General features: G+C 35.2%; 3 protein-coding genes across 3 annotated transcripts; all 3 read right to left on the reverse strand.

The window, feature by feature from the left end:
* Positions 1-6,364: 6,364 nt before the first annotated feature.
* On the reverse strand, positions 6,365-7,676 carry LOC109216580. The gene is made up of 5 exons (XM_019380745.1): positions 7,405-7,676; positions 7,196-7,299; positions 6,936-7,102; positions 6,501-6,821; positions 6,365-6,391 (listed from the first exon to the last, which is right to left on the reverse strand). The coding sequence occupies exons 1-5, from the start codon at positions 7,674-7,676 to the stop codon at positions 6,365-6,367; spliced, it is 891 nt and encodes a 296-aa protein (XP_019236290.1).
* A 3,307-nt stretch (positions 7,677-10,983) lies between these two features.
* Positions 10,984-15,881, reverse strand: LOC109216581 (probable glycosyltransferase At5g11130). The gene is made up of 3 exons (XM_019380746.1): positions 15,742-15,881; positions 12,661-13,009; positions 10,984-11,649 (listed from the first exon to the last, which is right to left on the reverse strand). Exons 2-3 carry the CDS (start codon positions 12,994-12,996, stop codon positions 10,984-10,986), a joined length of 1,002 nt encoding a protein of 333 aa, XP_019236291.1. The 5' UTR covers positions 12,997-13,009; positions 15,742-15,881.
* A 971-nt stretch (positions 15,882-16,852) lies between these two features.
* Positions 16,853-25,176, reverse strand: LOC109216583 (probable sucrose-phosphate synthase 1). Its single transcript, XM_019380748.1, has 13 exons — positions 24,800-25,176; positions 24,522-24,611; positions 23,632-23,870; positions 23,440-23,503; positions 22,589-23,287; positions 22,279-22,395; positions 22,001-22,132; positions 21,724-21,900; positions 21,057-21,110; positions 20,904-20,966; positions 19,872-20,789; positions 19,640-19,767; positions 16,853-17,387 (listed from the first exon to the last, which is right to left on the reverse strand). Exons 1-13 carry the CDS (start codon positions 24,983-24,985, stop codon positions 17,120-17,122), a joined length of 3,135 nt encoding a protein of 1,044 aa, XP_019236293.1. The 5' UTR covers positions 24,986-25,176; the 3' UTR covers positions 16,853-17,119.
* Positions 25,177-27,601: the final 2,425 nt, after the last annotated feature.

The following is a 27,601-nucleotide window of genomic DNA, read 5'->3' on the forward strand; positions in this document are numbered from 1 at the left end:
ATCAACACCCACATGCTATTTCAAATGCATCTACAGAGGTTAATCCTGTTTATGGTGAAGTAAGAATGCAGGGAAATACTACATCTGAGGTGTCGTGTATCATACCACCTATATCTGACGAGGGTGTATCTAGATAAGTACATGTATCACAATTTGAGTTGGCGGATGAGTTTTTTCCAAGTCAAATTCCAGAAACTAGAATTGTGATACATCATGCAGCAAAAAATGTTGATTCAACCCCTTTACCCTCTCATAGGAATCGGCATCCAAGTCGATGGTATTCTTCGCCTTACGAGTCAAACTTCGACTCCGCTGGTTAGTAAATTATTATACAAAAAATATGTATCATAAAGTTATGATCTATTTCCCCATGATATCTATAATTAAATGTCTCTATTAATGACTTCAATGAATAATAGGTAACTCAGTAAAGTTGACTCCCATATTTGATAAAAAAAAATACCCCTTTGAAGATGATTTAATATCGAGGCCACATCTTGCATTAGTCATTCAGGAATACGAGAAGTGGGTTCGTAATGGTTTTCTTGCTAAACATGATCAAAAGTAAGTTTTTTCTCCGATATGTATAATATGGTTTTATCAATTAGAAAGTGGATATAATATTTTTTTCAATTCCTTGCAGAAATGGTATGGAAGGCCATTACATTTGACGGTAAACTATGGAATGACAACGTAAGATATAACCCTTCTAAATTTAGTTTAATTCATATTTCTCTGTTTGGTTTGTCTAATTGTATATTTCACAATTTTGTTAGTAACATACAAATCCTGTATTCATTTTATTTGTAATGTTGATGTGGTATGTAGACAGATGTATTCTATTAACAGAAATACAGTTAAATATTGTATTCACTGTTCCTGGGACAGTTTTATCTGCTGCTAGTTTAATTCAATGAGTTCTGTGTATTCAGTGTGTCTAAATGTATTCAGATTTCTATTTGTTTCACTGTTTTATCTAGCAATTTGTTAAAAGCAGTATGTATTCTTCATTAGTTTTTTAAATTTACGATTGATACAGAGTAGTATTTTAGTTATTAGTATGTATTTAACTGTATGCAATATTTAATACTCAAATGTATTCAGCAGTATGTATCTAACTGTACACACTATATTCAATTTGTTTTCAGCAGTACTGGCTTCTATAATCAGTTTCTTCAACATACAATACTTGTATATATAACCTTGATTTCATTCAATGTACTGATGCTATACATTCAATTTTATATATAGCATATTGATGTCATATTTTACTACTTGAGAAAGAAGGGCAAGTAAAACCAAACCACCACCTTCAAGTATACAACTGTTGATTGTATATTCAAGACAAAAATTACTGAAATCTTTGACAGATATGCCGATACAGATAGTAATGCAAGTGTAGCCAAAAGAATAGGATGTCGTATGTGAGTACATAAGGGACTACAAATTGCTAGCTAATGTACCATGACATATTGTTGACAATGTCTTGATACCAGTCAACATGAAGGACAAACTTCATTGGATATTGGCAGTTGTCTTATTCAAGGAGGGATGTATCAAAGTATATGACTCATACAGATCAGCAGGTCATGATGCCTATGTGGGTTCTGAGATAGATAAGTTTGCTAAGCTTGTACCTCTGTATCTATTATCAGTGATTTTTACAGAGATAAGCAAGGCATAGATTGGTCTCGTAGCATACAATGACAAGGCACAAACTGATCCCTTTGATGTTGTTTTCATTTCGAATCCGCCTCAACAAAATTCTGGGATCATGTATGTATTCAATCCTCTTGCTTGTATCATTTATAAAACTAATAATATGAATTGTTTTTAATTGTGTCAATCTACATTTTCAGGGATTGTGGGTCGCATGTCGCGACATACGCAGAGTATTTGAGCACTTTTGGTTTGGTTCCACAAACAACATTAGATGCCAATTTACTCTGTCAAAGATATGGTGCTCTCCTTTGGGACTATGCTATGCGAAAGATAGACGCTAATGCCATAAGCGAGAATGAAGCACCCTCAAAGATTGTTGGGCAAATCATGGATTCGGATACTTCTATGAAGATATTTTCAGAATAGTTTCGGTGAATATAGTTTTGGAGGATAGTTTTATGTGAACACAGTTTTTTGAATGTTTTTCGGTTAAAGATGGTGTTCTGTTAAGAAAAACTCATGTTTTCACTTTATGCACTGTATCCACGGTGTTTATTCAGCAGTTTATAATTTCAAATATTGATGTTGTTTAATGTTTTGTGCAGCAGTTAATATTCAGCAGGTTGTATTCATATGTATTCAGCAGATGTATATATACGATATGCATTCATCAGTTTACTAAAAATAATCCTTTAGCAGATTGTATTCATATGTATATATGTATTTAGATATATATAGCAGGTTGTATATGCATCATGTATTGACATACATATTCAAGAGATTGTACTGTCTGTATACTGCATTTTATGTTCACATGTATTCAAATATATTCAGGAGATTAATTATGTATTCAAATATATTCTGGACATTGTACTGTATGTGCTCTGCATTTTGTATTCACATGTATTCAAATATATTTAGAAGATTGTATTCATATGTATATATGTATTCATATATATTCAGCAGATTGTATACTCATCATGTTTTGAGATAAATTCAAGAGATTGTGCTGTATGTGTACTGCATTTTATATTCATGTGTATTCAAATATAATCTGTAGATTAATATATTCATGAGATTGTATTGTATGTGTATTGCATTTTGTATTCACAAGTATTCAAATGTATTCAGACTGTATTGTATGTATAATGCATTTTGTATTGATATGTATTCAGCAGATTGCAATTATGTATTCAGATATAACTGCACCTGTGTGTATTCATATTTATTCAAAATATAAATGCAGTATGTATTCAACAGTTAACGAAATTATATTTTTAGTAACTGTTCTAAAACGAAATCATCATGCAATAATCCAATACACCAACAAATCAATATGTATTATTTCAAAATGTCACTGGAATCTACGACACGTCGTTATTGCAGTAATACAAGTTAGAACATGAACTAAGTCCTACGTGGAACATTTCTACAAGTACGCTTATTATGTCCTCCCTGCCCACATATGCTACACAAATGTTGATTATTCTTCTGCAACTATTCACCGAACGGCTTATCGCGCTTCTTCTTTGGCCTTCCAAGAGGTCTATTCTATTTGGTGGTAAGACAACTTCCTCTGATATATGTACTGGTATATTCCATTCATTTTGGTCAGGCAGCGGATACACGGGCACCTCGTATGTCATTACAACAGACTTTGGTTTGTAATTGTAATGATCCGGCCGATCGTTTTGAAAATTAATGCCCCAATCCCCTATTAATTGCTTCCCCCGTATCTTTTTCTGCTATTGTGACTTGCCGGGATGATTCATTTTGAGTTTCAGAGTGTTTTGGGACACTTAGTCCCTATATGAGAGCTTAAGTCTTAGAATTTGGACTGTAGTCAGAACAGTGTGAAAACGGCTCTAGAATAGAGTTTTGTCGATTCCGTTAGCTCCGTTGGGTGATTTTGGGCTTAGGGGCGTGTCCGGATTGTGTTTTGGAGGTTCGTAGCTTATTTAGTCTTGAAATGGTGAAAGTCGAATTATTAGAGTTTTGGGCCGGCAGTGGAATTTTTGATATCGGGGTCGGAATCCAATTTCGGAAGTTGGAATAGGTCCGTAGTGTTGAATATGACTTGTATGAAAAATTTGGGGTCAATTGGACGTGGTTTGGCTGGTTTCGGCCGAGCCGCAAATGCGATTTTTGGCCTGCCTAGCTGGGACCGCAGAAGCAGGCATGCAGAAGCGGCCCTTGATCGTAGAAGCGATTCTTGAGGACATAAGTTAAGTCCGCACCTGCAATATTTTTTCCGCAGGTGTGGGACCGCAGATGCAGAGGATCCCTCGCAGAAGTGGAACTCGCTGGTAGAAAAGGGGATTTTCGACGGTTTGAAATTCATATCACAAAATTCAATTTGGAGTTCGGTGGAAGGCGATTTTTCAAGAGTTTTTCATAGGAAATCATTGGGTAACGATTCCTAATCCTATTTTGATCAAATTTCATTAATCTATAGTTGTTTTCTTCAGTAAATTAAGGATTTGGAGTGATGAAGTTGGGAAATTGGAGGAAAAGTTCCCCAACCAAAAATTTGAGATTTGAGTGGGATTTAGGCGTCGGATTTGGATGAATTTTGCACGAGTGATCTCGTTAGTGAGTGGGTGTTCATAATTTGTGACTTTTACCCCATTCCGAGACGTGGGCCCGGGGAGGATTTTTGGGTGTTTTTCTATTTTCTTGCCTTAGCTTTGATTTCATTAGCTAATTAGTTGCTTGTAGATATATTTACATTATGTAATTGATTTGATTAGATTTGGGCCACTCGGAGTTAGATACTCGTGGCAAGAGCGTGATTTTGGATTGATTTGAGCTTGGTTCGAGGTAAGTGGCTTGCCTAACCTTGTGTGGGGGAACTCCCCTTAGGATTTGGTATTGTTTGATATATGAGCGCCGTGTACGTGAGGTGACGAGTGTGTACACGTGTTATTTGTTGAAAAACCCCATTTTCATTAAGCAAATCTCTGTTTTCCTTTAATTGAGCAACAGTAGTATATAAAACTATCATGTTTAGCTTCGGAAAGAATGCCTACGTGTCGTAACTGTCTTAACTGCCTTAGTTGCCTATCTGAACTATTTGCAGCATGCTTAGTGGAAATTATCTGTCTCTTTTGTTATGAACTTTGTCTAAACTGTAGAATTCCTTGTTGAAACTGTTGTTTATGTTGATTGAGTTGCATATTTACTTTGGAATTACGGAACGGTATTCCGGGAGATCCCCCTGCACGTTTACGTTTGGGACTACAGGACGGTATCTCGGGAGATCCCCCTGTACTGTATATTTACTTTGGGACTACGGAACGGTATTTCGGGAGATCCCCCTGCACATGTACGTTTGGGACTACGGGACGATATCCCGGGAGATCCCCATGCACATTTACGTTTGGGACTACGGGAAGGTATCCTGGGAGATCCCTTGTTGTTATATCTGTGTACTGAGGTGTTGTTTTTCTGTGATTTCATTCTCGTTTAATTTTAGTATTTATCTTTACTGCGATATTTCATTCCGTATTATTTTGTTATATATATATATATATATACCAGTAGGGCCCTGACCTGATCTCGTCACTACTCGACCGAGGTTAGACTTGGCACTTACTGGGTACCGCTGTGGTATACTCATACCCTTTCCTGCACATGTTTTTTGTGTGCAGATCCAGTTACCTCTTTCTAGCCACATTACCAGTGAGGCAAGACGACTGTAGAGACTTCAAGGTATATCTGTCGCGTCCGCAGACCTAGAAGTCCATATCTACTCTTCCTCAAGTTAAAGACTTCTTGTATTTTTCTTCTTTGTTAGATTCTGGAGTTTAGAAGCAGTGTTTTCTTTCTGTAGCTTGTGACTTATCACGTTCCGGGTTTTGGGAGAGTTTCAGTACTGTTCGGATGTGATTAATGTATACGCCGAGCGGCATCTCATTTTCCTTTTTTAAATTTGCTTATTAGTTGATAGCTTTTATGTTTGTTTCCTTTTCCGTGAATGTTAGGCTTACCTAATCGTAGAGACTAGGTGCCATCACGACGGTTCATGGAGGGAGAACTTGGGTCGTGACAGTAATAGTCCGAGCAATAATCTTCTAGCATTAGAAACTTGCTCTTCAAGACAGCCCAAGCGTGTGGGCATGGTAATTCGTCAACTTGGAACCGCCCACAACTGCACTTTTTCTCTAAGAGGCAAACGGTGTAATGCCTTCCTTCATCGGTCACCGTATGCAAGTATACGGTCGATGGTACAACCTACATTTAAACATAGACCTATAAGTTTTGAAGATTTTTAAAAAGTTATATATATCTCAAAGAATAGACGTATTAAATACAATATAGCTATATACGATAAAAAATTAATTTAAATATACAGCAGTAAACTTTTTATTTATCTTTCAGAATTATCATCTATATTGAATTTAAACAAATATGTATATATAATACAATGAAATACAAACATATATGAAGATATAAAATACAAAGATATACAGTGATATACAATGAAATATATTGAATACCGTGGAATACAGTCTATATTTAGGCTGGCAGAACATTAAAGTTGATGACATTTTAACCGATGAATACAGTAATATACAGTAACATATAGACTATCTACTTAGGAAATGCATCTGATTAGAAACAAAACCATTGAATTCAACCAATGAAATGCAAATGTATAAACAAGTAATGTATACATATAATGATCAGTTTTTTAAACATTTCATGAAACAGAAAACATGCACAATTGCTATAATACAGTGAGCATTTCGTATTTGAATAGCAGAAATTGTATCAGAAATAAATACATCTTGTACTAGGGCTAAATACATGATACAATGACTTAAAAAAAAACTTACAGTCATACGTGTAGACATTGCCTCATTCATAGAAAGCATTTCCTGGTATTGTTTTCCCAGTGTTGTGTACGTGCGTGAATCTTCTTTCCGATTTCTGCAATTCCAACGTCCGAACATCTTCCTAACTTCTTCGAGGAAGTCGTATATTGACAATTCTCTTGCTGACACAAGTTCGGTATTGATTGACTCAGTAATATTTGACGTCATGGTCCATCCCAAGTTAACAGGTGCATACAACCTAGCCCACTTTTCGTATCCAGCTAATTCCAAGTATTCTTTCACCCTAATATGTACATTCTCCATTACACTATCAAATTCAGCCTATGTGTATGCTTTTGCCATCGATAAGTATATCTCGCTCAACTTTGAATGACTCTTTTTGAATTTCTTATATACGTTGTTACATAGATGCCATATACAAGCAAAATGTGGTACAGTTGGATACTCTCTCGATACAGATTTGATGATGCTCTCATTCCTATCTGAAACGATGCACATATTTTCCCTCTCACCATATGCTTCCTTAAATTGCTCAAAGGACCACGACAAAGCAGTATCGTTCTCTGAATCAATAACACCATATGCTAGTGGCAGTATATGACCTGTAAATACAATTGCATACATATTAAAAATATGTATTTCAATCTTTAATAGGCAGTAGAATTAACAAATTTTATTATAATCCCCATACTCACCTGCACCATCCAACGTGCTGGCTGAGACGAATGTCCCGGTGTATGCCGATTTTAGGTGGCTATCATCCACAACCACAATGGGTCTACAATGATCGAACCCCTTTCTAAAGGCATACAAAGATATATACACATACATGAGCTTATTTTTTGGCGATTTTACCATTCTAATGTGTGAACCAGGATATGTCATATTCATTGTATATAAGTACCCTGGTAATATATTGTATGAATTAGCTGGTTCACTTCTCAAAAAACTCATTGCTTTTTCTTTAGCCCGCCACGCCAATATGTAACTAACATCTACACAAAAATCGAATTTCACATCATCAATTATATCCTTTGGGGTGTATTTCCTCTTATGATTAGTAAGCTTGGACCTAATCATATCACCGATAAGACTACTACTTGTTTGACGTTGCTCGTACACCTTATCCTTCAACGGACATGTATACTTATCATTGAACTCTCTCACTTTGAACATTTGTGATTAATGCTAGAAGCCTTAAATCTCCATTCACAATCCTCTGACATACATAATAATGTATAGCTGCAAATAATTTATCGTTATATATATTATCAATATAAATTATTAAAAAATATACTCATATACATTTGAATACATTGTTACATATATATACATTATTATAAAATACACACATATACATGTGAATACGACTGTAATTATTTATATACATCTAAATACATCTAAATACATCTAAAAACAAACAGAGAAAGTTACTGTAATAACTTTTTATCAGTAAAATACAGATGAATACATATATTTGAAATATATAACACATTCATAAGTACAACAGTGAAAGTCATGTAAATACATCCAAATATATCTAAATACATATAAATACAATTTAAAAATTCTACCATGAATACAATATACGAAAAATTTAAAATACATAACCATACATTTGAATATAACATGATGTTCAACAAGTTGTAATTAAGAACACTCAAACCTGATAGCATTAGACCTATCAACCCGGAATTAAAACCTTTCAGATATTGCATAATGCTCCATCACCTCTTTCAATGTAGCCTTATCATTATATACTTGTCCAGCCATAACCTCTCTTTGACTAGTTTTTAAAATAATCAAAACTGTGTCCAGTTCAAACACCTCAATTGGTTCGCCTGAATTGACGGACTCAAGAGCAAGCGTATCATCTGTATAAAAATTACACCTATGATTTGCTTCGTCTATTTGCACAAGGTCTCCTTGAATTAAACTACCTCCAGCTACAACTTCTTTATCAATTGTTGTTATACACAAAGGATATCCCGAATTCTCTGTTCACCTTTTTTAACTCTACATACACCCTGTAACCCATGTCGTTGTGTATTTTCATTGTCGTACAATTTCCTTCTACTTTGTATTCAATTTTAATTGACTTTGAGATCAAATCTATTTCGATTTGCTTCGAAATTGAAGCAACCAAATCATTGTATGACACATACTCCTTTATTGGTATCCCCTCAATCGAATAATCGACACAGTTACTCTCACTATTCCGCTTGCCAGAATGACGCAATAGCACGGTTAAACTTGCCATATGTAAAATCGATTTATATCGATTTCTGTATACAATTGTATGAATCTCGAATTTTATTGGTTGAAAACAGAACTTCCACGAACGACAGCATCAGAAAAGGGAAGGATTGAAAATGTAGAGATTGCTCTGTTTTGTGATATTTTTTCAGCTGGGAAATCTTTTCTACAACGTGAAATACAGATTCTGCGTGATATAATTGAGTTAGCTGAGGTATATTAGGAGTCTATTGCGTTAATTGATTCACTTACCGTTTTAAAACAGCTGAAAAGACCATTTTTTACGCAGTTTACGTTATTGTATTCACGAATACAGTCGAATACAATAATTGCTTAGCTGGACTCCCCTGTTTCACGCCGAGTTTTGCTACTGTATTCATGAATACAATAGCTTAAATAGATCGAACACATTCTATAACAACTGAAAACATAGCTATAGGAAGCAATATAGTAAATGATAGCTCCAGCTAACTGATAACCACTAAACAACAGTGGTTTGTGAAGATTTAAAAAATACCATATTCTTCTTTCGTCCAACAAACTTTTTGAACAGACTTCCCAAACAAAAGAATAAACCGAGAAAAACTTTTCACAAAATCTTCCAATTTTCAATAAAAAATTCCAAGTGGGACTTGAAGTACACCACGTTTATCTATTTCTGGTCTAGAACAAGCGAAGCATATGTTGAGTCTCCAATATATATTGGTAAAATGTTCCACGTTTTCTATTACTCGATTTGAAAGGTATTTTTAAAAATAAATTGGTTTTGAAGAATAAGTTACGTCGTAGAACTTTTTGATATAGCAAGGAAGGAGTTCACGTAATTACGCTGAAGTGGGAAACCATCTCATCTAAAAGGGCCAACATTTATTTACTTAATTTTCTAGTACACACCCCTCACGTGCTTAGTTCTTTCTGATGTATGTTAGATTAGTTATAGCCTGTTTGGCCAGAAAATCGCTTTTCAAAAAAGTATGTTTGGCTAACTAATTTGAAAAATACTTTTGAGCAACAATTAGTGTTTTACCAAACTTTTAAAAAGTGCTTCTAAGCGTATTTTTCTCAAAAGTGCTTTTGAATAGAAGCTACTTTTTTCTACTTCTCCAAAACTGCTTCTTCTGCTTCTACTCAAAAGCACTTTTTTCCTTCAAAAAGCTTGGCCAAACACCTTAATTTTGGCAAAAAAATACTTTTGACTAAAAAGCACTAAAATAAGCTTGGCCAAATAGGCTATTAGTGTTTGATGGGAGTACTTGAGAAGAGGTTGTTTTGGAGGGAAACTAGAAGTTGACTATATTATTAATAGTCAAGATTGGGCACTTGAGCCAATTAAATAGTAAAAAATTTACTTTTTAACAGTTTACTAATTTTGAAAACGTGACTATTGGTTTTAAAAAGGTGCTTGTTGGCAAAGGTTGAGTCTGTTAATTCTAGCGGACACCTAAAAGGGTTTATAAATACTCAATTCCTCTCCAAAACGATTAGAAAAGCAACAATTTTCCATCTTCTTGTTTTTCTGCTATCTTCCATTCACAAAGTTTGTTCTAGTAGAAATTTGAGCTAATAGCTGATACTCGAATTTCAGATACTTTGTAGAATCTTGGAGGAATTCTGCCATAATCTCTGTAACAACGAAAGTGGGAGGCTTAAATTCCGTAAGGATAGTGATTACACTATCAAGACCTAATTATTTCGTCCCCATATTCTGCAAATTTCTAAAAATGAATGTCTTAAGCGCATGGAAATTATTTAATCCTCCGCTGCAAAAAGAATGATACACCTCAGATTTTGAGAGTCAAATGAGTTGCTCATTGACCACAACTATTTTGTATGCATGCTTAAATATTTTGAAATTGTTAATTGTGACTTATAGTACTTTTTCTATAGTTTTCATATATGTTTTTTGTTTAAAAACACTTAAAGATTCTATGTTCGGATTTCAATCAAATTTAAAAGGCTTGACTCTCGAAATCCAACCCGTATCATTCTTTTTTGGACGGATGAAGTATATGAGGGGTAACGTTGAGACTCGAACCCAGGATCCCTACGCGCTCTGCTACTGTATTGAACTGTGTGATCATCTCATCTATGGTCTAACCGTAAACAAATACACACAAAAACTCACCGAGAACATAACAAAGATCATTAAAATAGCAAGAGTAAGAGTGTTTGAAAAATCATATACATTGATCAAGTGATTACTTATTCTGAGAGAGACAATCAGCTACTAATCAAGAACTCTAACATTGAGCCTTCTAAGCCAAATGGAATGAAGTATCATATGCAACAAATCAAAAGGCTTAGCTGGTCTATTTAATGTAAAATGTTGCCTTACTTGCATGACAATCTTCTGCTTCTTTAAGTACTCTTCCATTGACACACCTTCCAAAATCTTTTTAAGTTCAGGTATCCGACCAACTGATATCTGAATCGAGAATTCCTCCCAATCAAGAACATCACTAAACGGTAACACATAAGTATCAGAGATAATCACAGGTACACATCCTGCATGAATAGACTCAACGATTCGAGGACTTGCTACTTCATAACCACTAGGGCACAGACAAAACTTTGCTCGTCCCATTAATTCGAAATAATTCAAGTTTTTTGGGAGGTATTCATGGACTTGAATGTCGATATCTCTGTCTTTCCAATGTTTTAAAAGTTGTTCTCTCACGTAACCATGAGCTCCGCCCGCAAAAAAACCTAGGATTGAACGATTTGTTGGTGATTGGCCGAGCTCAGGTGGGTTAAGTGATACTGTATTGATGATTTTTACTTCTGTCAAGGAGACATCTCTAGATGGTATGAATCCTTCTGAACTGTTGGCATTGCAAAGAACTCTAATAAAATTTTTGAATAGGTTGGGGTTCGCTTTGGTTGCATCAGGTCCCTGAAATACAAATAGCAGTTAGTATCTAATACATTAAGTTATTACTCCAAATTGGTTCTATTTAGACATGATGTAGGTTTGAACTACACTAGTAGTTACCTCAATACTACTACAACAATAACAACCCAGTGGAATCCCACAAGTAGTGGAGTCAGGGGAGAGTATAGTGTGTACGCAGACCTTATTCCTACTTCGGATGAATAGAGAAGTTGTTTCCGATAGACCCTCGGCTCACGACGATGGAAAGAGACAAAGGAATTTACCTCAATACTAGATCATCAAAATTGGACGAACTTTATTTTCATTTTATTTTATAAACTAATACTGCCTCCGTTCCAGTTTATGTGAACCTATTTCCTTTTTGGTCCATTTAAAAAAGAATGACCCATTTCTAAATTTGGAAATAATTTTGCTTAAACTTCCAATTTTACCCTTGATGAGAAGCTTTTATAACCACACAAATACTCTGGGCCCCTTTTTGCCTTGTTTAGGACCACAAATTTTAAAAGTCTTCATTTTTTCTTAAATTCCATACCCAGTCAAATAGGTTCACATAAATTGAAACGGAGGGAGTAGTTGAAATCTCCCCTCTTTAACTAAAAAGTTTCAATGTCCTATAATGTATGGGGAGGGGGAGGGGGAGGGGGGAGGGATTGGTGGCGGGGGAGGAAAACTTTTCTACTCTTATGCATTATCTGTTCATCAACTCAAGGCACTAATCATGAAAGGAAGGAGCTACCACCAGGATATGGTGCAGCGGATGGGGTGCTCTTCCCTTAACCAGAGGTCTCGGATTTGAGTCTTGGGTATGAAAAAATTCTTGATAGGGAGCGCTTTCCCACGAATGGTGCCCTACGCTTGTGCTAATCCGGATATAATCGGACTCCAATGCTGGTACCGGACATCGGGTGGGTAAAAAAAAAAGAAAAAAAGAAAAGAAGGAGCTAAAAACAGATATAGCTTAAATCAATATTAACACATTTTTTAATGGAAGAAGAATATGAGACGTACCCAATCATGGCAGCTAACATAGAAATGATCAGCACCATTGCTTCTGTTCCAATAAGGATACTTGTTGGAGACAACGTTAACATAATCAACAAAAATATTCTGCAGCCAACGAGAACTGCATCTTGGATTGTAAACGTATTTGACTGCCTTAGCTATGCTGATAGAAAGAAAGAAGGCTGTGGCATTCTCAGGATTTTTAGTAAGGAAAGGACTTTCTCCACTTTCCATTTCATCAATGAATTGCCCTTCAATGGAATATATTTCTTTCATTGGTCCTCTATGAAATAGTGGTGGCTCTCCTTCTTTGTACACCCATATTTTCAACCTCTTCTGCATTTCTATGTGGCTCCTGTCATCAATAATTAGACATGTTTCAAGTATTAAGCATAGGCGGAGCCAGGATTTGAACCTTATGGGTTCGAGATTATAATCGTGTCATAAAAGAGATGTTTCAAGTATTACATACGGTAAGGATAACCTATATATACAATCACCTAAAGTGGTTCGTAGTATTTAGGGGTGGCATAACAACAACAACAACAACCTAGTAAAATCCCACTAGTAGGGTCTGAGAAGGGTAGTGTGTACGCAGACCTTACACCTACCCCGAGGGAGTAGAGAGGTTGTTTCCAAAAGACTCTCGGCCCAAGAAGGAGGGGGAGGGGGGATAATTGATCCAAAAATAAGTAACTACCCTCATCGTCCTAAATAGAATAAAAATGGCGTAGTCTATCCCATATATATATATATATATATATATATGAAATTTTTTCTGAACAGTAGGGATGCTAGTGACCCGTATTCTATAACGTAGGACACCTCTGGTCTGTTCACTTTTTCGCGTGTTAATATTTAGCCACCAAATGACATGTAACTGAAAAATAGCCAATTCTTAATACAAATAAAAAAATTTAAAGAAAAATATCACTAGGTAAAACACGGAAAAAAAAGATCTAGCACAGTGCGCTCGTATTCAAAATTTACTACATGTGAAATTAGGGGTGGCAAACCGGCTGGTTGGGTCGAATATGAGCGGGTCAAAAATGGATAAATTATCCGACCCGATCCATATTTAATACGGATAGAAAATGGGTTAACCATATTATCTATGCTTTTGAATATGATCACTTTTGGGAGAATTCCTAGTCTCCCAAACTTGAGAAACTCCCAAATTGGATTTTTACAAATGTCAAAATTAAACCCATTAATTATCCATTTTCTAAGTGGATAAGATGGTTCTTATCCACAATTGAGCCGTTTTTAAAAAGTTCACTATCTAACCCATTTTTTTAATGGATAATATGGGTGGATATAGGGGTATCAATGGTTCGGTTCGGCCGGTTATATTATAAAATTTGTACCAAACCAATTTTTCAGTTATTCTATTATGTATAGCAAAAATTAGACTTTTAGAAACCATATAAGTTATGTCGGTCTCTCTTCGGTATAAGTATCGGCATGATTCGGTTAATTTTCTGTATTTTTTTTAATATCATTTAAAAGTCACTAGTAGAAGCAAATGCAATAACATATATATTTTTATACGACTTAGCAAAACACTCTAGACATTTTTACTATTTAAAGGATGATAAATTAAGAAAACTTGAAATATGGCCAGAGTATAGGTCCACCAACTATTCTACAACAGCATAAAAGAAACTAAGTAAAGACAAAAAAAATATAAATCACACAAGTGAAAAGATATTAAGCAAGTTGGGACTCAAGAATAAAGTCTATAGAAGAGTAAATATTCAAAAATATAAATTTAAATCATATGAAAGGAAATATATTCAATACGTTGTAGTTTGCTACTCATAATTGCTAGAATACCTTGTGTCTTGCTAGTGAATATACTGGAAATAATTTAGTTTCAATAGGAAAAAGTTTGAGAAATAGGATTTTGAGTTTAATTACTTGTTGTCTTGTAACCGTTTTCATAATTCCAAGGCCCAATGAAAAATTTAATGCTTTATTATTTTTAAACATAACATATAAATATATATTTTTTTCCATATAAATTTATTTGGTGCACTTCGGTATTATTTTGGTTTATTTTTATAAAATAAAAAACCTACCCTAATTATCAGTACGGTTATAAATTATATAAAAACTTACGATTTTATTAAAAGAAACCTAAAAATTGATTTAGTTCGATTTTATTCCGTTTTGCGACTTCTTTAGGTAGTATATGGTATTTGTTTTCTTCCATTTTAGAATATGATGAGTTTAGTGATTAATTTAGAACTCACTTGTAAAAGTTCTAACCTCCATCACAGCGTGCTGAAAAGTTTCGAACTTCAGTACATTATACTAAAAATTTAACTTTTTGTGTCTTAACTAGGATCGGAGTATTATTGATTAAAATTTATTTTCGTTAACTGAGAAAATTTCGTACATGTAATAACATGAATAAAGGTTATTGCACTTCCTCCCATGCAAACTTTACCCTTGGGTCAATTGTATAGTAGTTTCTGTATCAATCAAAGAATGGGGCGTATCTAACATAAAAGTCCTCTCTTTTGACTTCTCTGTTCAGATTTTGATTGTGTTAGATTCTTTACTAAAGCCAAAACCATACCCCCAAGCTCTTAGAGTGATAAAATGACTTGTATGTTTTTAATAATGGTGATTTTTGTTGGAAAAATTGGTTATGAAGAATAGAATTTATCAAAGTTTGAGGCGTGTCTTATGTATATTGATATTTCTCTTTATTTCTTTTTAATTTAATCAATATAGTTGTATTTTTCATTTTCCAATTCAAATATTTTTCTTAAAAGAATCTATGCAACAAAAATAAAATTCTAATAATCCTACTTGTTAGGTTTAAAAAAAAAAAAAGTATTCTGGTGCATAAGAGATCCCGTACGCGTTCCCGCAGGGTCCAAAGAAGAGTCGCACCCAAGGGGTTAATGTAAACAGCATACCCTAATGCATGCATTAGTGGCTGATTCCACGGCTCGAACCCGTAACCTAAACGTCACACAAAAACAACTTTACCATTGCTTCGCGGCTCCCCTCTCTACTGGTTAGGTTACGACTAGAGAAAAGATCAAAAGCAGAAGAACAGCAGGAAAGCTTAACTGATAAAAGGCGTAAGGATTTCTGTAGACAGATCCTGTTGGAATAAAACTCCCATTTTCATAGATAATATAAGTGCGTCTTTTAGCTGCTTCACGTATAGCTCCTCTAGCTCTTGCCAATCCTTCCTCAATCTGCCCAAATTTTCCATAGTTTTGCACTTTCTATAATGAATAATATAACAGAATAAATGTGATGAGACCAAAAGAATATAATTAGAAACATAAAAAATGAAGAAGTAAATACACAACAATATTTTGTACCTTATGTTGAATGGAAGAAGAAGAAGAAGAAGACCGGAAAAGATTAGGGAATTGGATATGGAGAGAGGTGAGCAAGAGTAGGAGGAAAAGAGAGGGATAGAATAGTGATGAAGTATTAGCCATTGTTAAGGAGAAGCAAGTACAAGTCTAGTAAATAACTGAGACTTTTATATATATGACAAATTTAAATATTCTCCGTTTATCTCAAATAAACTTGATTTTGATTATATTAATTTTTCCCCACCAAAAAAACTTACTCACTCTCGATTTTTACAAACTAATTTTTGTGCTTGCTTCTTAGAATGAAATGGGAGACTAACTTATTTGTTGTGGTTTACATTTTACAGTATTACACTTAAATCGATTCCTGCGTAGAAATAGTTTTAATCTACTAGTTATGTTAAAAAATTACTATCTTATTAATTTGTCTTTGTAATGTTCTAATCAATTAATTTTGTGATGTTTGCCAGTGAGAGTTTATTTTACAAAGGTGATTGTTCATTAACTCATTTTTCTGTTTTCAGAATCACTTATCCTTTTTTGTAGAAGGCTCAACAATATAATCTGCCTACCATTATTAACGCCTAGTGATACGGAGTTAAGTAAAACTGCATCAACGTGAGATTAGACTGATAACTTCACTTGATAATATCGAGCAAGGCCGCCGTCTTCTTATTTTACTTATTTTAATATGTTTATATAATGCTCTAAAATTTAAATATTATGTAAAAAAAGAACATGACCCATATTTTGCCTCTTTGTTGATAGGTAACCGAATCCCTTTTTTGCTGCTAATAACATCACATCTTTTCATTTCATTCCAACAACTTGTGAGATCATTACGTTCCATATAACGAACACAAATAGAACTTGAATTTTATCTTGTATTGTAGCTCAGTCATTTACAGAATTGCAATTGCAGTTACTAATATCAAACAATACACACTAATATATTATACCACCCTGGTGTTTGGGTGGGGATGGGAGGAGCACTAACATAGAAAATATAAAACTAAACTTGGCTTCCTAAAGAAAATCAAAAATATTATCTCTTACACATTATCCAGAAAACTACATGAATGCAACAAGACATAGGAGCAGAACTGGTCATCTAGCCCCTAAAGAAATCCAAGGTTATTTAGTGCTACACTAATGTCCTCATTGCTGCAACATCCACATTCAACAATGCTAGGGTTCTTGGCTGGCAAAACATGTTCCAGAGGGTAGTTCCTGTTTGAGTGAACTTTAGAGGCATCGCTGCAAACTCCCTTCAATATCACAGTTTTGTGTATTCCTCCAAGCAATAATTCATAATCCGTGTCTCCACTTTCTCCGACAAAAACCACAAGATTTGACAAGTCTATGCCCCATCGAATGAACATGTACCTGAATGTAAGGTCAATAGTTAATATAGCTTTTACATATATGCCTATAAAAGAATTGATCACAACAACAAAAATTAATTACTAGACCTTAATCTTTGACTAGTTGTGGTCAGCTCGGCTATATGAATCATCTATATCCATTTTATCAGCCGGACTCGTTTTTTTCCAACATAGTGTGTTCTAGGACAAGCTAGAGATTCTCTTAGAGTAGAGATTTTACAGTTTTTATTAGGCGAAATACATAAATGGTCCGTCTAAGTTGTCCACAACTAGGGTGGCAAAATGGTTCAAAAAAAATAGTTAACCACCCATATTATCCACTAAAAAATGGGTTGGATAATGAACTTTTTAAAAACGGGTCAAATAGGGATAAGAACCATATTATCGAGTTAAAAAATGGATAACCAATGAGTAACCAATGGATAACCAATGGGTCTAATTTTTACATTTGTAAAGCCTCAAATGGGGGGTTCCTCAAGTTAGGGAGACTAAGAATTTTCCTAAAAGTGATTATATACAAGAAGTTATGGATAATATTGGTAACCCATATTATCCGCCGGTTAACCCGTTTTTATCCGTATTAAATATGGGTCGGGTCGATAATTGATCCGTTTTTTCATTACCCGTTTTCGACCCAAACACCCGGCCCGACCGGCCCGTTTGCCACCCCTATCTACAACGGTCATTTGAACACCTCAACAGACTTATTTATCAAGTAGACACCTCAATTTATTTTTCAGTGTATCTCTTAAACCCTATAAAGTGACATGGCAAAATGTGTGTACTACACTCGCGTTGCAGCAAGTGAAGCCTTTCAAAATTGTGTGTATTTCTTTTCTTTTTTTTTTAATTTAACTAGTGGAGCCCACTTTTCCTCACTCTTTCTTTCTCCAAATTTTTCTTGCCTATTCACCATTCCTTTGAAACAACTACTTAACAGGAGACGCACAGTACCGACGAGGAAATCCTTAAGGACACCAACAGCGTAGATTTCAACGGAGACGCCAGAGGTATCGCCGGAAAAGAATTTCGGCGAAACACGGAAGAGGAATTTGTCGTTCCAGGTAGGGTTTTCGTTGCCGAAATATTGGTACGGAGTTTATTGGATGAGTCAACCCAGAGTAGGGCGTAAGTTTGCATTCGACGCAAGTTAGTGATTGGGGTTTTGAGGGATTGAGCAGAGATCAAGTTGATTGAGTTTTTGTTGTTGTTTCTCTCAAATTCTGCTTCTTTTCTTTGTGTGCTAATAATACATGTTGATGTGTGATTTGTAAAATTGATTGGGCTTAACAAGAAATGAACGAACTTTTCTTGATCCAACGAGACAGAAGGGGATTCGTCGGAAGGTCTTCTTTGACATCGGAAGATGAAGTTGGGGAGGGGGGGTGAGGGGGGGGGGGGGTTGGGGGGGGGTTTCTTCTTTAAATTCATTTTGTTTTTTTGGTTAATTTGTGTTAAGTTTTAATTACAAATTACACGAGTCGTTCATTGATTGGCTCATTTGGCAAGTGTAACTCACGCATCTGGTATGCTGCACCGGGGTGTTTATTTGATTTACTTAACAGTCACTTGAAGTGTCTAGCTGGAAATTGTCTCAGTTGAGGTATTCAAATGACCGTTGTGGACAACTTGGAGGGGCCATTTATGTATTTCGCCTTTTTATTAACATGCAAATGACTCCTATCAAAAACCTAACCTAATGTAAGTGTACGACAAGATAAGTTCTTAATAGAAATAAGGGATGTTGAATATGCAAATGAATGGCAGCTGAGGTCTAGAAGAGAAACAATGCATTTGGTCCAACAAAAGGTGCGGAGTTTACTCCTATGAACTTTTTAACCTTGTATTTCCACCTAAAATACATGTTGAAAACTAAAGTCATTTATGCAATGGAGAAAGCTAGTTGCCGTTCCCCTACTATGTAATCCTCAGAATTTCAAAGCAATAGTCAAGGAGATAAAAGGGGAGTTGTAGGGCAAATCCTTTATTAGGTCTTCAGAAATAAATCCCTTTTTTCTTCAAGATATCTTCAATTCACCTCACTTCTTAGTCAAAATCAAAAGTAAATATCTAGTAAAGTCAAGATCCTTAGACGAATTTTACCATAGACAAATTTTACCACTTAGCTAACCTGTAAAGTCATAATTAAGACTCAAGATCCACGTCTAAAAGGATTGACAATTTGATACTAGCACTGTGAAAATTTGTTAAAAAGAAAGTTTTGAAGGAGAAAGAAGATGGGCAGGAAATTACCTGAGGGCTTGTGTTCTTGAAGCGAGAACAGGGATCACGTTTAGCCTGCTACCACTTTGGCAATATATTGCATGGCATCTTAGCGCCTGAATTCTCAACAATCTCCTAACTTCCTTTACAGGAGGAACCTAAAGAGGAGATCAAACTCAGAACATTAGAGTTACTTAGATGAGCTGATCACTTAGAGGTAGTATTGCCACACAGAGATGCTTTTATGAGGAGGTGAACTTACTAATGATTGATCATTTATTCTGAAAGAATAGCAATGTGAAGATGCTGAGTCAATCTCTTTTATAGCTATCTCAGCTTTGTTTTTAACTTTGTCATTTAAAGAATCTGCCCAACGAATTATAGTTTTCCTCAGATCTTCTCCACCCCAACGATAATCAATGTGAGATTGATAATCTGAATCTACTGTAAAAGGAGGCCCCGAAGATTTCTCTTCAGAATTTAAACATGGATAATAAACCTCCCCTCCACTATTGCAGATATAAGCATCAAAGTCGTGTGGTTTGAACTTTGCCAACTCCAAAAATGACTGCACCTCAGTAATGGTCAAGGCTGTAGACAAGATAAAGCCACAGTGTGAAGCACTATTATCCTTCTTGATAGTCTCAGTAATTATTTTGGTAATATCTGCCAAACCAGCTATGGTATCACAATCCGCAGCAATCACAACTAGCTTCCTTCTCCTTGACAGTGAAAACTTACTTTGCTCTGCTTTCTCCATGGACCTACTTACTGGCAGTGGTGAGACCACATCCTCCAATTGACTCTTCTTTTTGCTGGCATTTTCCACGAAATCCAGGGCAGTCACTGAAGTACCACTTTTCTCATTTTTATCCCCGTCCAATGAGAGCTTCAAGCTTAAAGATAGATCTTTAATATCTCTCAAGGAATCTCCAGGTGAATCTGGTTCTGAATCAGAGGACTCATCCTCATTTCGTTTCCATCTTGGCTGCCTTTGTTTGCAAGACATCACTCGCGCTAAGTACGTCTTACAGTGCTCTGGCCAAGAGAAGAGATGTATATTTCGCAATCCGCTACCCCTACATCTTGCCCAAAGCTGCTTATCAGCTACTAGCTTTAAAAGTGCATCAGCCACAGAATGTTGATCATGTGGGTCAACTAGCAAACCATTGTCAAGCACCTGAAATGAAGTTAATAATCAGACCTCGAACACTGACATGACTTCTAAATTCAGCTCCAATGGACAAACCAAAAAGTCCCTCAAGCAATAAGTTAGCTCCATCAAGAGACAAACCCGGTGAATGTCAACAGGACCACCATTTTTTGTGGCAACGATGGGCAAACCATGAGCTGCTGCCTGTTTGAATATGAGACATCAGTTTGCAAATGGAATAAGCATATACACCATAAATCTGTTAAACTACGAAAAGGAAAACACAATAAGCACCTCAATCAAAGTGAGTCCAAATGGTTCAATGAATGCTGGATTGATGAACACCCCCTGCAAAATTGTGATATTGACAAGTGAAAATTTAACGAAAAGATAAGAGCTTAATTCCCGCCATGTAAACATTCAGACAACCTTCCTCCTTATGGCATTCTCAGTTTGTCATTTTTCATCCTGTCATTGTTCATTTTATACCTGTCTTTTCTAAGCTTATTGCATCGAATTATAGTAACCTTAAGAATTACAGCCTATCATGAAGTAAACAGATTTTGAAATCAATTCTTAGGTCCCTGTAACTGAAGCAGCAACCTGAACTCTAAGCCCTCATGAAAGCTGAGGCAGCAGATACTTCCAACTATTGCGACTACTTTTCACTTCTGCTCCACAATCCAAAACTTCCATCTAGTCTTCGTATCATGAGAAAGGTCTAACACGAGGATATGTCATATCATCACGTGACTCACACTATAAGTGAGTGGTCTATCTTCAAAAACAAACAAACAATGAAGTGATTCATGCGTCTTCAATCTGGAGGTTACACGGGGTAACACTGTATAATCAGAGATAGAAGAATGGAAATTTTGTAGGGAAAAAAGATTATGTGGGAACAAGCTATACAAACAGCTTACACCAAGATCACAGATATTTATGTAATTTGCTGCTCTACCTTTGATTTTGCAGCCAAACGATATATTTCCGGAACATCAGATTGCTTGTGATGCTTAGGATATGCCACTTGACCATATAAATCATACTTGTCGATCAATTTAAGTATTGAAACAAGGACAGATGAATTTGTACCGGACATTTCATCAATTACATCACGATTTCCCATCACTAATGTCTGCAATGGAACAGAATAGAAGAATATTACAAAAAGAACTACAATTAAACCACAAAATAGGCTTTAAAATATTGATGTACAGGGGAAATTTGTAAATTACGAGGTTTGCAAGCTCTCTCAATTGTCGGCACTCTCCAAATGCCTTGACTAGAGTAATTAAGTTTTTCTTTGGGTCAGGCCTGGCAAGAGCAAGTATCATAGGCTTGTGTGGATTGGTAAAGAAGCGCATGACCTGTCAAAGAATTATAATTGAGTTAGGACCTACATCAAATCTTCACAATGTTAAGTAGATGACTGGTTGAAGCAAAAATATAAAAAGGAGCCACATGAATCTTCAGCATAGAGGATGATAGATTCAAGGAAGATAGTGATTGAAACCTCCAACCAAATAGGCGGATCTGCATTCCCAACATTATGTTCATTCCCTTCGGTTTCTCCATCCATGTCACCTTCATGTGGAACAATATGGTGAAATTCCATTCCTGGTGGAATCACCTGCCAAAGTAAAATAACAAAGTAAATATATACACAAAAGGGGAAAGAAAAGAACTAGATAAAGATACAAGGATGATGCAAGAATAACGAGTTCAAGAAAGTCTTCGGAACAGATTATACGAAAAGAAAGAGAGCATATTTTAAGTACAGTGAAGACAGAACTACATCTAAAGGAAAAGATAAAGTGGCTCACCATTGCGCGAGGCATAAATCTGCCATAGCAACTCACATTTCGTTTCATTCTTGCCCTGAATTTGCGTTCTAACTTTGGATCAAATCCATCATAGAGATTCCATTGTTCTTCTATTTCCTGCTTTGTACTAGTAATGATCATCTCAGATACATCAAGAGACAACTCTTCAGCCTCTATACGCCGCATTATTTTGTAAATTGCATTTATCTCCTCTTTTGGTTGCCGCCCTTGCTTTAGTAGTTGTTCGAACTTGTCTCGTCCAAGTGAATGGCCAGTTAAAACCATCGGTACATTTAAAGCCCCCGACAGAAGAGCAGCGGACTCACCGGCATCTGCGTAGTGTCCATGAATTACAACAGGCCAAAGTGGCTGCCCGCTACCAGTTTGCTCGCCTAGAACCTTCGACATCTGGACTATATGACTAAGTGCACCATCAACAAATTCAGGAATATGAGGCCAAAGTAACTCTTTTGGGACATATTTATCTTTTGGGCCAAATGGTATGCGGATGATGTAGGCACCACCACTCTCTCCTACTTCATGCATGGTATCTGAAGAGTCTATTAGATTTAGCATTTCTGTTGGTTCACCGTAAGTCCAATCTACATCAGGTGCTGATACTTGTCTTGTCAGCAAATCAACACGATAAACTCCAGGCATCACACCTAAAGCTCTAGCTAATTCCACGACATACTTGACCTGAGTTGAAAAAATGAAAAACATAAAACCAACTTCAAGAAACAGAAACCCATACTGACACAGAGCATAAAAAGTTAAGATGATGTAGCAGATAATAGCTATATGAGTAACTGTGCCAACAAAGTGTTGTTCAAAGAAAATATCGAAGTTACCTGACCACCCGTGTCAGAATCCCGACCAAGCTCCATGCTTTCTCCCCTTATTAAGCCATGAAGACTGCAGTAAGGTTTCTGTTAGACAGAACTGATAATATGAAGACGCTTCAACTTACTCTTAGGACCCGAAGTGTAGTAATTATGGAATACGTTAAAACATAAGATCTCAGAAACTGAAAAGAATCATGCCTTATCAACACAATGTAAAGTTTCTTTTCCATGTATTGATTAGCCCAATTTGCCATCGCATCAACAGAGCTGACCCTGGACATTCTTCCTCGGACACTATCACCATGAGCTGAGAGGTCACCAACCATATCTACCTTTTCGCCATCCGATAAGTCTGACATATCAACAATTGCCTCTCTACGTGCCCTTTCACGTTCACGATGCCTTTTCGCCACACGCTGAGCTTCTTCCCCTTCAAGCTGCAAGTATCATGCAAGGGCAGACATTACCTTCTGATTGAACCAATTATACAATGGTAGAGAGAGCATGTCTCAGTAACCAAGGACATTGACAATTACCAGAGCAAGTGGTAGCAAATGAGAGCTACCACACTGTCCAGTGTAATTTGCAAATTGGTAACTGTTATAGCAGCTGTCCAGCTTTTAGTGACTTGAGGTGATGAATGTACAAATTCATAAACTCTATATGAAGGGAATCAATTGGACAATAAAGGTTTATCACAGTTTCCTAACTTGATATATACTACAAACTGGATAAAGATGTCATACAATGGGCAAGAAATTTGCCTGAATAACATTATTGGCATTGCTATGGTTTCAAAATGTTTCTCATTAAGATACAGGCAAAGTTCGATACATAAAATAAATCTAGTAGAGTGACATTCATAATGGTATTTGATACTATTAAACAATATAAACGGTATCACTTATACATTGCGTGTGAATAACCATCACTGACTTTAAGTCATAAACTCATCAAATTGAAAGACGATGCAATTAAGTGAAGTCAAAGAACTAATGAAATCAAACTTTTCAAACCAATCAAACAAAGAAAAGAAAAACAAGTGAACTAAAAGTACAACCAGGGATATAATATTCCTAATTAAGAACCTGTTTCTTCTTGCGAGTCAAATTCCAAATCCTCCAGCACATGTTTTCCAATCTCGTATTCCTCTCCTGTGAATCCCGAATTGACGAAGCCTGTGACACAATAATTTCATGAGACCTAAACTTAATACTCATGTCATTGCATATGCATTTCATTTAGGCCCCCAAAAAAATGTAATTCTCTATCTACTTCAATTTCCATATCTTGTGCACAAATATGAATTCACTTGTATAAATTTACTGAATAGGGCCATTAAAATGGCCGGTAAAGGAAGACTTACGCGAACCCAAGAGCGGTGAAGATCGGTTTCATCGAAACCAGTGATGACTTCCTCGACGAAGTAACGAGCTGGACTGAACCGACCTCTTTCCCTTAACAACAGCGACGATGATTTTGGATCGTTGATCGGCGGACCTACGTCCAGGATCGCCTCTAGGTAACTGTTTATCCATTCGTTCCCTGCCATTTTCAGACTAGAAGGAGAAAAAAACTCCAAATTCTTCAGTAAATTTCAAACTTAAATGGTGTATAAACATGTACAGAAAATTTTATGTAGTGCAGTTCATGTTGCTGTAATGTCAGTGTGTATTACTCTGTGTGAGTGTGTGAAAGAGAGAGAAGTGAGAATGTGAAATGGGGAAATGAGAAACCTTTGCTTGCATTGTATGGCAGTTTTTGCATGTGTGTGTGTGAGAGAGACGGTTGGAAAAGGTCCATATGCAAAATAAACGGCGACGTAGGAGGTGGTGACCGAGTGAGAGGCTAAACTCGTAAATTGGTTATTTTCATAAACTAGTATACGTACCCGTGCGGTATTTAATTCAAAAGAGATGAACAGCGAGAGATATAATAAAAATAGATGTATATGTAGCATTAATCATGTGAAAGACCAAAGTCCTCTCCATTGTTGTATCAATTAAAAGTGTCCTTGGCTTGTTATTTTTGCCTTTAAAAGTACGCTTGGAATATTTATGCATAACATTTTCTTCCATATTCTTGGTAATAATATATTGCATAGACGCTCGAGATCATATGTCGTCATCTAATATAATAACACATTCCTCTGTGGGTTCGATTATATAATTTTAAAATTTGAAATTCTCGCACATAACTTCATTTTAGGAAGAAAAACGCTAGATGTGATGAACAAAACTCAAATGTTTTATTCTATAAATTATGATTGATGTTAGTACAAATTAATTTTATGATATTTTGAACTAAAAGTAATTGTTAACCAAGTTAGTGATTAAACACCCAGAAATAACGCTTGAATCGGCAGTTTCTTAAGTTTTGAAATAACGCAATCCATTAGTGTGACTTTAGTTCTTTTTTATCATATTATTCTTTCTTTTATCATAATTATAATTCGAGATGAATTAATATCTCATATGAGATTATTTCTAAATAAACATGTATTTAGAAATGAACCACTTTATAATTTTCATCACGAGTTACACGTAAGAAGCTAAGGGACTGAAGATTGAAATGATGATTATGGATAAATAACAAATGAATTTAAAAGATTAGTAAATAAAGATTTTTTTAGATTCATTTAGTTATAAATTATTCTTATTCATTTTAAATCATGTTATATTTTCATATTATATGCAGAGGCGGATCTAGAGTATGGTATATGGGTTCTCGGGAATCCAGTAACTTTTGGAGATCTAACTTAATTCATTCTGGAGACTCCAACCAAGGATAAGAACATGAATGCTCCAAGATTTTAGTATCTAGTTACAAATGTAGTACCAAAATCATACCCAATAAGCTAGCCTTACCACAATTAGCCATTACCCAAATGCATCTTATTATCAACTATAGCTATCCATGTATAAGTAAAATAAGTGTCATCATAAGGACAAATTAAAAGTAAGCGATGTATTTACCTCGCATTCCATCGCTTCATCTACGCCTTCAATAGTATTGAAGTCGGGATCCTAACAAATATAAAAAAATAAGTAAAATCAGAAAAGACTTAAAACATGCTTTTTGACGGAAATCTGCAACTTAAATACAGCTTTTTGCAACTGGTTATCCCATGAATATGCACATCGAAATTAAAAAATATATGAAGAGCATATCAAAAAATTAAGATTTGTAAATACACACCCATGTTAATCAAAAAATAGAGTTACCAAAACGAATTATGAGAAAATAATAGTTTTTAATGCCTTTTCATCTTGTAGAACTGATTCAATCGAGAAAGTAGCATCTCAATTGTAACGATCTGGTATTTTCCACGGACGAACAATCCGAACTTTCAACTTTCATTGCATTTGCGATATTATTATATCATTAAATAAATCACTTTGAGTAGCCATATTTTGCAAGCCGTATGTTTCTTGAATTTTTGATAGCAACATGAAGATTTGAATCGGTTGGAGAAATGTCCGTTTGAAGCAGTTCCATATGGTTTCGTGTGATTCAATCGTGCAATTTGGTTGGAAAAATCGTGTTTTCGTGCATATGTTTGAGGGGTTGTACGCTATTTTTAGTTTAGGTTTTGTAGAGGATGAGGGGTTTTAAATGTGAAATTTTTTAATTTTTAAATAATAAACTAAATCATTTTTTAAAGTTAAAGAGTAAAGAACATAACTTTTTAAAATTAAAGAAATATGAATTTTTGAATTAAATTAAAGCTCTTTTCTAAAAAAAAAAAAGTTACGGCGTTCATGGTCCAAAAATTTCGAAGGAGCTTTTATTTCCAAATAATTTTGAATCAGTTAATTTTTTAAAATGCATAAAATCAATTGATTTAAAAAAAATCTCAAATTTTAAATTAAATAAAACTCTTTAAAAAAAAATTATGTTTTCATGGTTCAAAGTTAAAGAGTAAAAAACATACTTTGTAAATGTGAAATTTGTAATTTTTATATAATAATTTAAATCAAATTCATTTTTTAAAGTTAAAGATTTAAAAAACGTATGAAACGTGGGAGTTTTAAAGACTCCCAATGTCTACATACTTCTGTAAACCAATTAAAGAAGTTTTAAAAAATTTGAACTGTTTTTAACAAATTTAAAACCGTAGAACACATTAGCATGTAAGTTCAACTGCATTATCATATTTAAATTTTTA

The sequence above is a fragment of the Nicotiana attenuata genome, unplaced genomic scaffold, assembly GCF_001879085.1.
Source record: "Nicotiana attenuata strain UT unplaced genomic scaffold, NIATTr2, whole genome shotgun sequence".
Classification (NCBI taxonomy): domain Eukaryota; kingdom Viridiplantae; phylum Streptophyta; class Magnoliopsida; order Solanales; family Solanaceae; genus Nicotiana; species Nicotiana attenuata.

Excerpts from the sequence above, each read along its gene's own strand:
- LOC109216580 (XM_019380745.1), bottom strand. The coding sequence starts at position 7,676 with ATGTTCAAAGTGAGAGAGTTCAATGATAAGTATACATGTCCGTTGAAG. Across the intron at positions 7,300-7,404 it reads TCATACAATATATTACCAGG|AAAGGGGTTCGATCATTGTA; the intron begins GTACTTATATAC and ends GTATGCCTTTAG. Across the intron at positions 7,103-7,195 it reads CAGCACGTTGGATGGTGCAG|GTCATATACTGCCACTAGCA; the intron begins GTGAGTATGGGG and ends TTGTATTTACAG.
- LOC109216583 (XM_019380748.1), bottom strand. The coding sequence starts at position 24,985 with ATGGCAGGGAACGAATGGATAAACAGTTACCTAGAGGCGATCCTGGAC. Across the intron at positions 23,504-23,631 it reads CTTTACATTGTGTTGATAAG|TCTTCATGGCTTAATAAGGG; the intron begins GCATGATTCTTT and ends ACCTTACTGCAG. Across the intron at positions 17,388-19,639 it reads TCAAGAACACAAGCCCTCAG|GTACATGTTCATTCGATGGG; the intron begins GTAATTTCCTGC and ends CCTTACATTCAG.
- LOC109216581 (XM_019380746.1), bottom strand. The coding sequence starts at position 12,996 with ATGCAGAAGAGGTTGAAAATATGGGTGTACAAAGAAGGAGAGCCACCA. Across the intron at positions 11,650-12,660 it reads ATGTTAGCTGCCATGATTGG|GGACCTGATGCAACCAAAGC; the intron begins GTACGTCTCATA and ends TTTGTATTTCAG.